Source organism: Equus caballus, chromosome 9, assembly GCF_041296265.1.
Source record: "Equus caballus isolate H_3958 breed thoroughbred chromosome 9, TB-T2T, whole genome shotgun sequence".
NCBI classification, from domain to species: Eukaryota; Metazoa; Chordata; class Mammalia; order Perissodactyla; family Equidae; genus Equus; species Equus caballus.
This window is the reverse complement of record NC_091692.1, coordinates 75,771,093-75,789,337: the sequence shown is the minus strand read 5'-3', so window position 1 is coordinate 75,789,337 and position 18,245 is coordinate 75,771,093. Positions and strand designations below refer to the sequence as shown.

General features: G+C 38.2%; 1 protein-coding gene across 3 annotated transcripts in view; it reads right to left on the bottom strand.

Moving 5' to 3' along the window:
• Positions 1 to 15,925, bottom strand: part of SLC30A8 (solute carrier family 30 member 8) — a 34,657-nt gene extending 18,732 nt beyond the window's left edge. The window contains exons 1-3 of one of the 3 annotated variants that reach the window (XM_070221748.1): positions 15,778 to 15,925; positions 15,126 to 15,266; positions 6,912 to 7,111 (exon numbers count right to left, since the gene is read on the bottom strand). In XM_070221748.1, the coding sequence (XP_070077849.1) occupies positions 6,912 to 7,111; positions 15,126 to 15,266; positions 15,778 to 15,827 (391 nt within the window). In that variant the 5' untranslated portion in view covers positions 15,828 to 15,925. The remainder of the gene's footprint in view (positions 1 to 6,911; positions 7,112 to 15,125; positions 15,267 to 15,777) is intronic. The other 2 variants (XM_023648889.2, XM_001496351.4) reach the window with 2 other exon arrangements.
• Between the last annotated feature and the right edge of the window lie 2,320 nt (positions 15,926 to 18,245).

The following is an 18,245-nucleotide window of genomic DNA, read 5'->3' as shown; positions in this document are numbered from 1 at the left end:
AGAGTTGGTGTTAAGTGCACATGAGGTTTTCCATAGAGAATAGGACATACTGACAGGATTGAAAGAAGTAAATGTTCATCTCACAACATTAGCCTTGTGTCCCCTTAGTGGACCACACCACCTGTCTTTGGAATAGCATTATTATACTCTACACCATATTACATCAAAAACTCATGGAGTTATTATTGAACAAATATTTAAAATACACCCCAATTTGCATAGGCATGTTTTGACATTTCTTAAATTTTTAATTCCAGTAACTTCAAAAAATATGAGTAGCCTAAGCCACTGAGACACCCTGGCTCTGGCACAAAGTCAGTTCCCTTATCAATAAAGCTTGTGGTTATCACACTACCCAGCTATAGCTTTCTCTTACTAAGAGAGATTTAAAAAAAAAAAAATCCTGTCTGCCCCCAAGAGGGAGCTGCTCCCAGCTCTATATTCCTGTCTATCAATCTGGTGTTTTCTCCATCCTTGCTTGACTCTAAAGGGTCTTGCTTCAAGATGCCTTTCTCTGACCACTCTCTATTTCTTCCAGTAATGTTCATACTTGAGCTTATTCTTCTGAGTGTATGTCTATCTTTTTTTGGTGGGGAAGAGTTACCCTGTTGCCAATTTTCCTCTTTTTTTTTTTTTTTTTGATTACCCTGAGCTAACATCTGTGCCAATCTTCCTCCACTTTGTACGTGGGATGCCTCCACAGCATGGCTGATGAGTGGAGTAGGTCCGTGCCCAGGATCTGAACCCACGAACCTGGCCACTGAAGGGGAGCACATGGAACTTTACCCACTTGGCCACAGGGCCAGCCCCTATGTCTATCTTTTTAAATAGAGATACATGTTTACATCTACAATGTAACTCCTCCTTATGAACTTTCTATGATTAGGAATTTCCACAAGAAATCAGACAGAGTCCCAATTCACCAGGTTCAAAGGCCCATTAACAACGGAAGGATTGAAACTTATAGCTTTCTTTAATTTCTTCCTCCAATCTGCTCTGCCTCCTATGTCCAGTTATCTCACTAAACACAACTCTATATCCTGATTCTTCCCTATTCTAAATGTCAACTACTCCCCAAGGCCCACAAAATGAATCCAGATTCCTCAGTCAGGCCTCATGGTCCTTCTTGACCCCCAGCTACCATTCTAGGTAATTGTCTACCATTCCACCAACCGTGTTTTACCCTACACCGCTGCCTTAGATAGGTTCCTTCAGTTGTAAGTCATAAATGCCTGGCTCAAACTAGCTTACACAACAACAAAATGAAAATCTATCGGCTCAAATAACTGAGAACAATTCTGGATAGGATTGGGTCAGCTGCAGCTTAATCCAAAGGTTCAAAAAATTTTGTTGGTGCTCTGCTCTGTCTCCAACTATGGCTATTTAATGTCCTACTGAAGACAGACCTCCTCTCCCTCAGGAAGAAAGGTGGGCCTGTGGAAGCTCCAGGTTTATATCATTTCAGCATAGCATTTTAGAGGAAAGAGAGCTTTTTTCCAGCCTCCTTATATAGAGACCCAGAGACTCTGATTAATCAAGCTTGGCATCTCATACCCAGCCTTGTGCCAGGAGGACCAGAACAGCAATCAACACAATGAGTATGAGAAAGCTTACTGAACAGGCAGTACCAATCCACTACAAACAGTGGCACCCAAATGTGGCTACACATGAGAGTCACTTGAACTGCTTTCTAAGAACACAAATTTCCTGTCCTGATGCAGACCTACCCAGTCAAAATCTTTCAAAGTCTTTTCCAGGTGCATCAGGTACTTCTCATTCAGGCCCCTCCACCTGAAAAGCCCTTCTCATCTCCCTTTTAGCTGCCTCTCAATTCCTAACCATCCTTCAAGGCCTTGCTCAAATCCCACATCCTGCAGGAGGACCTCCCAGATTCCCAAAAGTGATCTGAGAATCATAATTACTTTCTCCTCCATGGTAAAAAAAAAAAAAAAAAAAAAGGCTTTGGGGAGCTATGGGTTGGGGTTGCAATTGATGGCCAGGGTTTTGGTGAGTGAGTGTGGGGAATGAAGAGAGGGCTTCTCCACTCAAACAAAAAAGCAGAAGCAAAAGCCTCAGAGACTTTAGGTAGAGTGATTATTTTGTGTAGAATGAATAAATAGCTGAAACAGAAGAGTCTTTCAGGAAAGTAGTAAAAGAAAAAGGTTGATAATCAGTTTGGCAGTCAGATGGTGGAATGAGTTGAAAGCCAAAGTAAGAATTTTTCATTTTGTCCAGGATGCCAGAGCTTTCCAATATAGTGGTGTTTTTTCACTTGGAGCAACCAAGTGGGGCCTGGCACAGAGGAGCGCCTGAAGCAGCCTCTTCCTGCTACCAGCACCCTTGTCAGTTTTCCCCAGTACTCAGTAGAATTTCCTATGTTTGCCGTGATGGGGACAAGGTGGTGAAGCACTGAACCAGGCAAAGGGGAGCCATTGAAGAATTTTGAAGACAGAATTAACATGATGAGAGTAAAGTTTTAGGACAATCAGCTCAAAATCAGTACAGCTCTAATTCCAAATGATTGTCTGTCAGTGTCCATTTAACTCCTTTACTGACAACATCTCTTTCTTCTGACTCTAAACTAAAGTCCATTTAGAAATCATAGACTAATTATTAGGAATGAGAGCGAAAGGAGAAGATTGATTGCTCACTCCAACTGAATAGCTCCCCATTTTACCTCTAAAAATATAAGTCATTTTAAAAGCAAAATAACAGGGCATGAGGAAAGGTACCAGGAGAAAAGTGAGTTTTGTGAATAGGGAGACCATCTCTTTTCTAACTATTGATTAGACATCCGCTGGAGAGAAGATGCCGTATATTCTCAACATCCACATGGACTCAGGGAAAAGCAGAGGAAGAAAATCTTGGAGGAAATAAGCCAGTTTATACATCTTCCCAAGCTGTGTTTGTATGGGGTGGTTCCAGTACTTTATTTGGAAAGCTATGAATTTCCAGAACATCACCTTTTCAAATCATGTTTCAAATGGATTCTGTTTTTTTTTAGATAGTCTATTTTGTTGATCTCTTATATGAGGAATTGCATATTGTCCACAATCTTATGAATTTCAATAATAAAAAAGAATACCCCTCTAGCATAGATGTCAATGGATTTCCAAAGGTAGTTTTCCAGATTGAAACTGCTAAAAGTAAATTCTTTGCAACTTCATCAAGTTATTAAGTCAGTTCATTCAAAAGGCTTACCCTGGCTCTAGCAATTATGTGGTATCAATTATTTTCATAAACTTTGACTGAAATGTTATTTACCAACCCTGGGTTTGTCTTGTACTGGATGAGTCTAAGTTCTTTTCCAGTTTTCAAAAGCTGTAGAAGTCTGAGTATATAGGTTATAAGATTCTATAGTTTGAAGAAACCAATTAATTCTGATTGCTTGCTATTATAGTGCAAAAAGATAGCTTAGCTGATTCTATTTTCCTACAATCTCAGACTATGATTAATTTAGGCCTCTTTTTGGGTACTAGAGAGAATGAAGCTAAAATATTGGTGACAGAGTGTAGCAGGTAATAGTGGTAACAGAGCGGTTGTACTTTATGGTACTATATGCCAGATAGCTTGTAATATGCTTTTTATTTTTGGTAAAACAATAATAAATAAGACAATATTGCATTTCAAAATCTTTAGACTGAGTAAGCTCATAGCTGCATGTAACTTTATTATTAATAAAAAGGAAGGAGAAAATATATTAAATAAGGATATAACTTAAGATACTAAAATATACAATAAGAATACAACCCTTACAAAAGAAAGATGGAGGAAGTAAAAATAATTTTAAAGCCAAAATTATGAATTAGAAAAACAGAAGAAAAATTAAAATAATAATATATTCAAAAATGAATTCATATATGGATAACATAGACATCTACCAAGTTAAACCAAGGAACAGAAGAGAAAATATGTAAACAATATTAAAATGAAAAAGGAGCTAGAATAAATAAGAGAATGGCAATATGAGACTATCACGTTCCATTGAATGATTAATACATTTGAAAATTTCCATGAGATGAATGACTTTGGAAAAACATAAATGTCCAAAATTTACTCAAGGTGTAGAAATGTTGAGTATGTCAAAGAGTGAGGAAGAAGTTAAAAAGCATATCAAAAAATTATTTCCAAGAATGTCTCCAAAGCCAGACAATTTATGAGGAAGTTCTTAAAAAGGAAGAGATAATTACAATGTTGTATAAACTGTTTCCATTTTTTAATAAAAAAGGAATTATTAAAACTAAGCTTTCCATTTTAATATGCATAACTCTGATTCAAAAATCTGGAAAAATAGCTCTCAAACAGAAAACTATAGTTAAATTTCAATGATCAAAATGGTGTAAAAATCCCAACAAAAGTATTAGTGACTCCAATTGACCAATGCATTAAAAGAACCGTCCACCACGGTCAATCTGGGAGGCACCATAATGAAAGCCTAAGAACATGAGCTCTGGAGTTCTGACTGCCCGCCCACTTCCAGGGGTGTTACTGAAGAAGAGTACTCTACTCTTTGTGCTTCGTGTTTCTGGTCTGTGAAGTGCAATTAATAATAGGATCTACCTCTCACGAATTTCATCAGGACTAACTAAGGCAACACATGGAAAGCACTCACCAGAGTTCCTGGCACATAGTAAGCATTAAATATTAGCTGTTGTCATCATAACGTCAGAAATACAAAGATCGTATTATATTAGGAAATGTCCGAAGATAATACACATCAACAATGGGTCAAAAAGTTTTTTAAAAGAATATATTTAAAAGAAAAGATATTTGATCAAAGTCAACACTCATCCTTGATTATTTGTTAACCGTTAAAAAGCTAGGGCAAGGAGAGCACTTCATTAACATAATAAAAATACTTAACCCCTTAGGACACATATTACTTAACAGTTAAACAGTTGAACATACAATTTGATTTAGCATAAGATATTATTTAACATGATAAAAAAATGAAACATGCAGAATAGATATAACTATTAGAAATGAGGAGAAATACGTTTTTTGCACAAGAGAAGGTTATCTCCAAGGATGGGGAGGATGGATGAGAGGGGGACAAAGAAAATGGACTGAGATAGATTTAGAATGACAATAATTCAAATACACTGTTGAGTACAAAGTGAATATACAAAATGACAACTTTCCAGAATACAAAGAGAACCATTTAGAAAACAGGACACGAGAAAAGGAAACCACCGCTCACCTCTGGAAAGAATAAAACAAACATGTAAAATAACTATAAATAAGTCTAGCAAGAAATAGGCTGTCCCTGTGTTAAAACAAACAAACTAACTAAAACCACAAAACCTTAAAGAGAGACGTAGAGTATTTGGATAAATGGAGAAACATACCATATTCCTGCAGGGGAAAACTGAGTATTTTAATGAGATTTGTGTTCTCAAATTAATTTATATACCAATAAAATCATAATTAGATTTGGAGGGAACTGAACAAAATGATTTTCATGTTTAATTAGAATAATAAGCAGAAATGAATAGCTTTTACCTTTTTTCTGCTAAACAAAGAACAATGAGGAAAAAACAAGATATTATAGCATGTAAATCTACATTAGTTAAATATGTTACTACTGACAGATACCAGAAACACAGCTCAATGAAACACCTCAGAACCAAGCCCTATTATTTATAAAAATTTGATAAATGAGAAAAGAAACATGGAGGAAATCAATGGAGGAAATAATTAATTATTCCACAAATGATGCTGAAATTTTGTTAGCTATTTAGAAAAAGAATTTTCAGTCTTTAGAGCATATCTAATTTCACACTGATTTAAAATTAAATGCAAAAAATTGAACAACAAAATGATACTTATCTTCTCAATACATAGGAAAAGCTTACAAAGCATTAAAATAGGGAAAGAGGAGTAAAAGAAATCAGTTCAAAATGAAATATTTGATATTGCCTATATAAAATTTGAGACTTCTTTAAGTCAAACCATAAATTAACCAAAAATTAAAAAGCAAACAACATATTGGAATAGTACTTATAACAAATGTAACAAAAAGTTTAATATCCTAACTATATAAAGAGCTCCCAGAGATCAATGTAGAGAATTACAAATTGTCTTTTAAAAAAAGAGCAACAGACAATAATAGGCAAGCAGGAAATGCATTAACAGAGGGAAATACAGATCACCAATAAGCATGCAAAAAATATTCTAACAGTAACAATTAAAGACATTTATATTAAAATAAAGCATAGTCACTCTGAATTAACAAAGATTTTTAAAAGATTAAAATAAGACCTGGTAAAGAGTTGGAGAGAGAATCATTCTCATGTAGAGCTGGCAGACATATGAATTGTTTCCAGTTTTCTGGATAACATTTGGCAGCTTGCATCAAGAAGTAATAAAAATATTTATGTCCTTCAACCAATTGTTTCCACTTTGAGGAAGCTCTTTGAAGGGATTAACGAGAAAAGCAGGCAGAGTTTTATTCAAGATTTTTCATTGCAGCATTGTCCATAAGTAGGAAAAAACTCCCTAAATTTCTAACAATAGAGAGATGGTTATGTAAATCATAGTGGAGCATATTATAGAATACTGTTCAGGCATAAAATGTTTTTGAAGAGTGTTCCTGGCATGGTCAGAAGCATTCAGTATGCTCTCAGTTATGTTTAAAGAAAAAACAACCTGTGAGCTATGAATAGAAAATATATTGTACAAAAATACTCCATAATGTCATTGGAGGTTATCACCGAAAAGTGAGATAGTGATGAATTTTATTTCGTTTCCTTCTATTTTCCAACTTATCTACAACCAGCACATTGTTACTTTATATTTACAGAAAATATTAAATCTTTTTTTAAAAGAAGGACTTAGGTAACCCTCCCGTATGATGCAGGGTTTTGTTTGTTGCTTATTTAATCAGAGAAGGCTTCTGGAGAAACACTCACCCACAACCTCTGCAATCATGAAAACAAAGCATATTCCCGAAGCAGCGCAGAGTTTCCACTTGGCATAGACGTGCTCGTCTGCCCTGTTCTCTGTGGCCTTGGAGTTGCTGTGGCAGTGATAGATGGCTCCCAACTCCGGCTCCTCTGGCTTCTCTCCAGGACATTGATCTTTATTCAAGGGTTTCTGCTGGAGTTCCACACTATGGATGAATTTGACAGAAGCACGAAGTGAACATGGTCGCCAACACCTCACTGAGCCCTACCCACTCTCGGAACCACTATTAGGACATTTGCTAATGAGCTAGAAGTTATAATTCATAGCTGCTTCTCCAAGAAACAGCAAGTGTAAGGAACAAGCGAGAAATTTCCTTTTGAATTCGCAACTACTAAACGTTTTGCTTTTATTCAGTTAAGGTCTTCAGTCTATACCACCAGTGATTAAGAGATATCAAAGGAACAGGAGAAAAAAAACAGATACACCTTGATGCATTTCCTTCCCTGTTACTTCCCTTTGAAAAAATTTGGACATTGTACCACCAAAAAAAAAGGACTGGGGGTCAATGTTAGATATGTGTATATAAGCCAGCCTGATGATTCAAATACCCACTATTGCATGCCATCACCCTCCCTTTCTTTCCATGGCAACACTGTTAATAGATCACAGCATTTCTTCCTGCTGAGTCCATATGGATCCGCAGAAACCTTCTTAACACAGCTTTGCTGACAATTTCTACCAATCTATCAAAGTTGTAGTGAGAGTTAAATCTCCTTATACTCCCTAAAGTAGGCAGTGCATATCAGTGCTGCTCAAATATAAAGAATTAAAGTCTTTTATAGATTTAGAGATTTTCACAGATGAAAAGATTGTAAATAACATTTAGTCTAACCCCATAGTTTCTTAGCTGAAGCAATTTAAGGTTCAGAGAGGTCAAGTAATTGCCTGAGCTCAAATAGTCAGGAAATGGCTGAGCTGGGATTCCATGCCTGGTATTTTTTTCCGGCACGCCCCACACTGCCTCTGCACCTGAACATCAGTTACCCAAAACCAGTCTTTACTGATGCAAGTGTCAACGTCCTCGGATCTTGAACTAATCAAATTTTAATTTTTTAATTAAACTTATTAGAAGACATTAGTAAGATTCTTAGAATTAAGAACTTTGCATTTGTGGCTTTGAAAGGTATAAAACCAGAAATAAATTAGTCCCCACTTGAGGAGCTATTTTCATTTGTCTTATCACCATCTGGAATTAAAGACCTGGAGGGTTTGATTATTATGACTTTAGTTATCACTGTATTTGTTTTTTTTCTGAATAAAATAACATACATTCATTATGGAAGATCGGGAATTACAGAAAAGCACTAAGTAGAGGGAAAAATCATTGGTAACCTTACCTCCAAGAGACAACTATTATTATTTTGTTATTTAGCTTTGTAATATATAAACATACTTTTTTTTTACGTAATTAGAGGCCAATATTAATTAGGATGTTTTTGATTGCAAGTGCAGAAAACAAAGCTCATGCTGAATTAATTAATAAATGGGAATTGTTGGTTCTGCAGCTGAAAACATCTAGAGCTATCAGGATTTAGGCTCATTTATCAGGGCTCCTGGTCCATCGCTCTCCAGTTCTAACCATGCTTCAGCCTCAGCCTGGTTTTCCTCATGGTGGTGGAATGGTTGCCCAAGGTAATCAGGGCTACTTACTTGCTTTTTCTTTTTTTTTTTTTTATTTTTTTTTTAAAGATTTTTTTTCCTTCTTCTCCCCAAAGCCCCCCAGTAAATAGCTGCATATTCTTCATTGTGGGTCCTTCTAGCTGTGGCATGTGGGACGCTGCCCCAGCGTGGCTCGACGAGCAGTGCCACGTCCGCACCCAGGATCCGAACCAACGAAACACTGGGCCTCCTGCAGCGGAGCGCGCGAACTTAACCACTCAGCCACGGGGCCAGCCCCCTTACTTGCTTTTTCTTATACGGGGAGAGTGTCCCTTTTCCCAGCTGCTAAATGAGAGTCCTGAGTTGCATAATGATTTGACCAAATGAGAGCCAATCTCTATAGTCAGAGCAAAATGGATGGGCCAATTGGCTTAAACTTTGTTACAGTCAGAAGATTGGCTAAACCCAACCGTGCTGACTCCTAGAGCTGAGAGTGGAGCCAATGCTACCACATCACATAGCTGCAATTCAGTGGAGATGGGCTAGAATCGATTGTGGGTGAAATGACAGTGTCACAATAAAATCCTACCAAAGACACAGCTTTGGAACCTTATTCTTAGCTGTATATATTGTTAACATTTTCTCAATTTATTAAATATTCTACATTGTTATTTCTAACATACAGATAGCATTACATTTAATATAGATACGTCCCAATGTTATTAACTGATCTCCTATTATTAGACGATTCATTGTTTTCCAATTGTTTGCTCATATAAGCACCACCATGATTCATATCCTTATAGTTAATCCTTGCTCAATACACTATTATTTCCTTAAAATGTAGTCCTAAAAGGGGAATTACGTGGTCAAAGAGTACCTACATTTGTAGGAATTTTGATGTATATTCCCAAATTGGCTTTGAGATGTTTGTACTGATGATGTTAATAGCACTCTAGATTTTGCACAGTTCCAAATAATATTCATATTGGAAGAAGAACAATTTGGCAAGAGGCACATAGAGTATCAATATCTATAAATTTTTGCTTTCGTAATGTGATACATACTCTGATAACAACCAACCATATGATGTAGCAGTGTGGGTGATCAATGGTCATCAACTCAGAGGAGCCTGAGAACTAATAAGAAAACCTGGTGGAGGTTTCCTCTTTCCTTATGCTTAGAAGGCAGCATGAGCAAGACAGGGTCACCAAGTGTTCTGGCCCTGTTTATATGATCACTGGTTTACTGCGGTCATATGAAAGTTTACTTTATTTTATATTTTTCATGAACTTTGTGGCTAGAGAAAACCAGGCGGTAAGTGACCAGGAGAGAGAACTTGTCCTGGGCAGTTTAGAAGGCAAACCAAGTTCACTGATTATTTCTTCTGCCAGCTCATATCTACTGCTGAGTGCTTTCATTCCATTTATTGTACTTTTCAACTTCAGAATTTCCATTTAGTTCATTTTTATAATTTTTATCTATTTTTATTGATATTCTCTATTTTATGAGACATTGTCATCATACCTATCTTTAATTCTTTAAACATGATTTTCTTTAATTCTTTGAACATATTTATAATAGCTGCTTTAAAATCTTTGAATGCTAAGTCCAATATCTTGGCCCTCCCAAAGGCGGTTTTTATTACATGATCTTTTTACTGTGTATAGGTTATTCTTTCCTGTTTTGTTGTACATCTAATGATACTTTTCTGAAAAGTGGATGTTTTAGATAATACATTGTAGCAATTCTGGATACTGATCCCCCATGGGCTTGTTGTTGTTGCTATTTACTTGTTTGCTTTTTTGTATGCTCAGTGACTTGGCTTGTCTAGTTCAGTGGAGTCTATTTCCTCTGACTTTCCCTGCATGTGCAGCCTCTATTGTCATTCCCCAGAGAGTGCAGCCTTGGGCATGTGCACAGTTATCCTTAGTTGCCCCCACCCCTTTGCCCAGGGATGGTGATCACTTTAGTCATGTTTGCTTTGACTATCTTTTTCCGTGGTCTCACTGTTAAGGTTCTGGCTGCTCTGCTGTATGGGTTTCACACCCATCTGTTGGCCTTCTTAATCACTCGCTAATTGCTCTACTGTTTTCAACAATGCCCTGAGGCGTAAATAGCTCCACATTCAGGTCCAATTGAAGTTGGGCCTTGTATTAGTCTGCTTCAGCTGCTATAACAAAATGCCACAGACTGGATAGCTTAAACAACAGAAATTTATTTTCTGATAGTTCTAAAGGTTACAAATCCATGATTAGGACGCTGGAAAATTTGGTGTCTGGTGAGAACTCTCTTCCTGGCTTGTAGATGGCTGTCTTCTCGTTATGTACTCCAGTGATAGAGGGAAAGATCTCTGGTGTCTCTTCCTCTTTTGTAAAGACACCAATTCTATCATATAAGAAATCCACCCTAATATCCTCATTTAACCTTAATTACCTCCTTAAAGGCCCTATCTCCAATACAGTCACATGGGAGTTAGGGCTTCAACATATGAATTTGGGAGTGACAAAAACATTCAGTCCGTAACAGCTTCCTTTACAGGGGTGGTTTTGAGGCCAATCTTATTGGCTTGTGCCAACTCTAGGAGGGCTCTTTTTACCTCTGTCTTTCCCTGGCTGTTTCTGTTACACATCCAGCCAGTCTACCATTTAGCTTGTTGCTCTCATGGAGCAACCAGCCTATACTTGATTGCTTACCAGCTAAATCTTCATTGTTTTCAACAGTGCCCTTATGCTTGAAATTCTCCATGTTCTGTTCCAAATAACTTTGAGCGAATGTGTCATCAGTCCTCTAAGGGAAAGATGTATAGCTCTGTTCTTATGTCCTGCCTCTTCCCATGGGTAGAACTTCTGCATCACTGCACCAGAACTGGGAAAAGGCACAGTGACCTACTTCTCCTGGAGTGACGCCTCTGCTCTATAAGTGGGTGCTGAAGTGCATGCCAGGGCAGGGATGTTCACGACCTTGCTGCTCCTGGACTAGAGATTTTTGTCCTATGAGTAGGGACTGGGTAGAGGAAGGGGACTCCAGTCATCTTGGCCATGTCTGCATTGAATGGAGCTGGGACAATGGGAGATTTCAGCAGCCTTTTGCTGTAGCGGTGAACTGTAGCCCTCAACTAGCAGAGGGCAGAGGGATCCCTGTCTTTTGGTCATACCCACCCAGAGTAGAGCTTCCATCACACTGAGCTTGGAGGAGAGGGAGGTTAATGGAGCAGATCATGGCTCAAATGCCGCAGACTCTTGTTTCTTACTGAGGTTTAGTAGATTTTCATAGTTCCCAGTTTTCTGTATGTCCTTACGCCCTTAAGACAATTTCCAAAGACTTTACATTGTTGGGGTTTTGTTTTAAATATAATTTTTATCAGTTAAATGGTTGTTTCACTGTGGAAGGAGGTCCACTGAGCTCCTCACACATGATTCCAAAAGTCCTACCATCCTCCCCCCACACACAGACTTTTAAAGCTTCATACCGAAAAGATTCTAGCAATTTGTCCCCACCATATGTCCCTGCCCTCACATCCCTTGCACTTCTTTAATTTGTGATTTGGGAAAAAGAGAAACTTGATCCCTCCTATCCAGCACCAAGAAAACCATATTGACTGTGTAGGTCAACTTTATACAAGTATCTCTTTGTTACCATGAGCCCAAAGCATATGGCATCACATCACTGAAATGCAAATTTGGGGGGACAGCATAGGAGGCTACACAATAGTGTTCATGGCACCTAGAGGGCCCAATATTACTACTTCCTGTGGTAAAAATGTTTGTAAAAATGACATCCAACAATTTTAGTCATCCTATATGCACATGCCATAAAGAGATGGAATCTATTGTCCCACCCATTAAATCTGGGAATTGGGACTTGCTTTAAGCAATCAAATGAGATAAAAATGATGCCGTGCCAGTTCTGGGCTTAAGCTGTCTGAGAACTGTCAGATTCCACTATAGTGCTCTTGCTACCCTGAACTACTACATAACGAAGTCCGGGCTAATCTGATAAAATGAGACACCACACAGAGAGAGAAGCGATGGGAAGGAGAACAAAGACCTGTCAAAGCCAACACAAAGACCTCAGACATGTGAGTGAAGCCATCCTGGACCTTCCAGCACAGCCCAGACACCAGCAGAATGCAGCCTCATGAGTGAACTTAGCTGACTCCACCTGGAGCCCTGCCCAAACCCTGACCCTTGGAATTGTCAATAATAAAATGATTGTCATTTAAGCCACCAAGTTTTGGGGGTAGTTTGTTGCACAGCAATAGATAAATGAAATACTCCTTTTGTAGAATTAGATGATAAAGATTCCTTCAGGTTAAGTTTCTTAACAGCTGGTAACAATTTAAATAGAAAGCTGATGATAAGTAGAAAAAAAGAGAAGGAAGGAGAAAAGAGAAGGAATATCAGAGGTCAAAGTTATCTAAGAAATAGAGAGAGAACCAAAACATGAGAAAGGAGGTTAGGGGAGGTGACAAAAGGAAGGGAATAGGTGAGGAAATCAAGGTACACGTGACCTCACCAGGAAATAGATTAAGGATCCAGGAAGCCACATGGTGAGAGTGTGTGTGCGGAAGGGGGGGGGGGGGGGGGGGAGGGGAACACCAAGTTCACAGACAGGTGGCATGGGTCCAGACCCCAACTCTGCCAGAATTAGACCTCTGACCTTAACAAAGGCATTTATTCTCTATAGAATTCAGTTTCCTAACTGGTAAAATGAGGGATCAGGAGGAATCATCTCTTCCAGGTTTAATTGTTTTAATTTGAAAAGAAAATAAAAATGAGTTTGACAATTTTTATCGTTACAGTATCCTGAAAAGCATACCCATTTATGAAGTGGATGAGACCCTGTAACTGAAAATAGTTGGCTTTATTTGCATAACAGAGTACTAATGATGTATTTTAATGAGGAGGGAAATACGTTATTTTAACAATGTAGAGATGCTCTCTTAATAGCATCCATGGTGTTAACGATTTGTCGTCCAAAATTTCTGCCTGACCTAAAATGAGACTGTTGTTTATGATCTCAAGAAATCACATCTAATATTATTTTCTAGGGGAAAAAAAATTCTTATAATAGGAGATAATAGGTGTGCTAGATTCTTGGTCATACATTTTTAAAACAAAGTTATAAATATCCTGAGAAAAAGTCTCTCTGCAGTTGCTCAAACATTTGATGCTATCAAACATAACGTCGCTACTCTGTAGCATATTAATCTGGTTCCATGAAACAAACAACAACGTTACGTATATTATTAGTGGGTAAGTATTCTCGTCAATTCTGCTCCTAACAGGACTTCATTTCAGATTTTCATTCATTCATCCGTATGTACTGAGTGTGTTTCTCTTTGCTCCCCACTTGGATTGAACTTCTCAAATATGCTGCCTCCATCTTTACCAGGCAGTTATCTCAGCCTGAAAAACTTTCCCTAACCTTACATCTCATGTAGGGTTTCCCTAACCTTCCTCTAACTCCTTTCTATTTTTCAGTTCTCAGCCTATCACTTCTTAAAAGCTTTCTCTGGGGGCGGGCTCCGTGGCCGAATGGTTGGGTTTGCGCGCTCCGCTGCGGCAGCCCAGGGTTCGGATCCTGGGCGCCGACACTGCACCACTCGTCAGGCCACGTTGAGGCGGCACCCCACATGCCACAGCTAGGGGGACCTGCAACTGTGTACGGGGGTGGGAGGGCGGTTGGGGAGCTAAAGCAGAAAAAATAAAAGCTTTCTCTGACCCCCAAAGTCCAGCTAAGACCTAGGCTCTCTCAAGGTACTCTCATTGAACACCCTCGGAGTGACGCTTACGTGCTATTATGTAATTGCCTATTTCTTATATGCATTCCACATGAGACCCGAAGTTTCAAGAGGACAGAGATCTAGGACTGGGAGTGTTTTCTTCTCCATTATATATCCAGGTGTACTCCATCAATAATTGTCAAATAAAGGGAAAATGAATGAATATATTGCTCGTGGGGCTGTGGGAGATACTGGAACTAGAACTATGTAAAACATTAAATTCAGCTATTTTTAATATAGTGCGTATATTTGATAGTGGTATTATATGATTTAAGAAAACAGCAATCAATTTTAAGATCAGTGTAACCACAATTAGCCACATAGTTGAAAAGCCTTAATTTAATAAAATATAATTTAATAAAATTTCTAAGTATAATTTAATGAATATAATTAATAAATTCAATAAAAATTTACTATCTAAATATAATTTAGTAAAATTTACTATCTATCTTAAAAGTGGGAATAATTGAGGAAAAGAAGGGTAAGCAGAGATTGTATATGTCTGTTTTCTGAAAGAAAATCTACAGATGCAAAATACATTAATAAAATATGTCCTTCATGCAATTAGGATACTTAAGTAACCAAATCAACCAAATAGAGCACTACATTTTTCAGGATATGAATTATCCACGTCAGTCAACAGTTTATAGAATTTTACAAAACGCCCCCGCGTTGCACAGCAAAAGTTTCCAATTCTAAAGCAATAGAATCTAGGGATTTTTTGAATATTCAAGACACAGAAAATTGTGAAGCAGAAACAGATGTCTGTTACCTGTCTAGTGTGAAGGCATACATCTTGGTGGCTTTGTCATTCACAAGATACGTTCTTTCAAGAAACTCCATGGCGGTCAGGATAAGAGCTTTGATGTTGTTGTTGTTGTTTCTGCTGCTGCTACTGCTGCTGTTTAACTCACTGTCCAGTTTTGGAAGCAGAGAAGCATTACAATTATTCACACACTTTCCAAAAAAAAAAAATAAGGAGGCTTCCGAGACTGAAAATAGCAAGCCTCCTACATCAATGTTCTTGGTAGGTCTGCTAAAATTACAGCCTCCTTGGAATTTCACCTGGCCTCATTCTCTCACCCACAGAAACTCCTTTCCTAGGGAGACCTGTAGATCGGATCATATGAAGTGTGGGCGTGTGGGCGTGTGTGTGTGCATGCGCGCACACACACTCCCCATGCTATCTGGTTCTATTATGCTTTCTAAGAGGTAGGGGACCTCAAGGGTTCCCACTAATTGCTGATGTAGGGGTTTGGCCTTCAGAGCACACCTGGGTAAGCAAACAGCCACCCTTCTGTACACTAATCTCATTTTTCCTTTTCTTTTTCTTTCCTTGTTTGGGAGGGTTTCTCTCTCAACCTAAAAGCATTTCTCCTGTGATTTAGTTCTAAGATGACCTCTAAGCAGCTTTCAGGATTTACCTCTCTTCTCCTAGGACCATTTTGGGATTTCGCCATTGAAGCAAGGACATGGGTCATTAGTTCCCAAAGTCTGTAATCTGAAACAGTTCCTGGCGCGGCAGCTTTGAAACCCTTTTGACAGGCAGGAGAAGGGCAGACTCAGCTTCTAAATAGCTAACAGCCCTCAATCACACAAGAACCAGAATGACCTTTGTTCTCCCTGGCCAGGGTACCCTCTGCTGAGGATAAAAGACTCATCCAGGAAACGCTACCAGGCAAACCAATCACAATTCTTAGGAATGGAACCTTCTGAGTTGCTGCAGGGAAAGCTTCAGCCCCCAAACTCCTAGGAATTGACATTGTATTTCATGACAAAGCACTTTTCTTTCCAAAACTATAGTCCAAGGGCAACTGCCTGGTCAAATGGCAGGCATTTGCATGGGGGCCAAAGAACATTCAAGACCTGTACAGATGCATGCAGGGTGGGTGAGTGCAAAGTTGGGAAGAGGGCATAAACCCCAGACCACTGAGATCTCATTTCCTTCTCCCTCTGTTGACACTAATTTCCTAGTGAGAAAGCTCAGGGTAGTGTGGTCCCGGAAGAGCCCAGTGGCTCAGCACCTTGGGAATTTGTCTATCTTGCTGAGCAGAGATCTCCCACAACAACCTAATAAAATAATTATTGCCCCCCTAGAAGAACAATGGGATTCAATGGCAATTGCAATAGGTAGTGAGGGGAGACGTCACCTTTGGCTGAGAGTGAGAACGTCGGATCTCCTGTCACGTCTGTGGTGAAGCTGTACCTCTTGTTTATTTTAAGATTTCAAATACTCTCATCTATAACATAAATTCTAAAATCTTTTCAAGTGACCCCCTTGCCTAACTGATCATTAGCTGTGCTCTGACTGATGGAAACCAGAGAAATGGCTCTCAGAGGCTATCTTTCCTAGAAGGAGAAATTCTAGTTCTTGCGTTAGCAGAGTAAAAACCAAGGGATTTCCTTCTCACACATCTTTACTCTTAGCTTTGCAAAATAATAGGTTATTCTGTGCATACAAAAGTAGGAAACCAGAAAAGAATTCCTAATCCATCCGTGTGACACGTTGTCACACTTTATAGCTTGAATCATTTGTGAGTAGTTCCTAGCATGTATGAGAGAAATAGAATTCAAGTGAATGAATGTCAAAAAGCGAGGAAACTACCTAAAATCAGGCTGAAATCCATTAAGGATAAATGCAAAGAAGAAAAGATAAGCAATATTCAAATGCAGGAAACAGAATATTTGGCTGTAGACATCAACAGGAAGAAAACAACCTGGAAGTCTGAGATTCTGGACCACAAGTTTTGTCAATTGCATGCATTAATAGATGCACAGACATACTGGTGTCTATTTTATGATTCTATGAGAATGGAGATATGCACTAGTTTTTTAATGTGAATTTCCTGTGAGGCAAGGATAGAGTGAGGGTAAATGAGAAGAGTAGGGAAAGACTGATATAGGACAGGGTAAGATAGAGATGGGAAAAGAGGGAATCGGGACCCAAGCAAAAAAGAAAAAGAAAATACTGTGCCAGAAAAATGCGTTCTATGATCTCTCCCATTTATTTATAAGTTGAACTATATAAAATTGCCATTTTTCAAGTTCTTTGGATAAATACCCAGCAGTGGGATAGCTTGAAAACACAAAGGCATAAAGATACATGCACCCCTATGTTCATCGCAGCATTATACACAATAGCCAAGACTTGGAAGCAACCTAGGTGCCCATCAAGGGATGAATGGATAAAGAAGATGTGGTATTTATACACAATGGAATACTACTAAGTTGTAAGAAATGATGAAATCCGTCCATTTGTGACAACATGGATGGACCTTGAGGGTATTATGCTGAGTGAAATAAGTCAGAGGGAGAAAGTCAAATACCGTATGATCTCACTCATAAGTAGAAGATAAAAACAATGACAAACAAACGCATAGCAATGGAGACTGGATTGGTGGTTACCGTGGGGGAAGGGGGGGAGGGCAAAAGGGGTGATTAGGCTCACATGTGAGGGGATGGACTATAATTAGTTTTGGGTGGTGAACATGATGTAATCTACACAGAATTTGAAATATATCACAATGTATATCCAAAAGCTATATAACATTATAATCCAATGTTACTGCAATTAAAAATAAATAACTAAATAAAAATGAAAAAAATGTTTCAAAAATTAAAATATTAAAAAAATTGCCACTTTATAGACCCAATATGGTCTACAATCAGTAATTTCATATAATTTGACTTAAATATATATACACAAATATACATACCTATAAAGTGTATACGTGTACATATACTTTAAAAAATTAAATGTGCATATTTTTAAAGTACTGGGAAATTAGGTACTGTTTTCAACAAAGCTTTGTGAATTTCTAAGTGCTACCCTTGAAGATAACTACTATAAACCAAAGCTTCTGATGTAAGTAGCATAAGAGCAGGGAACAGT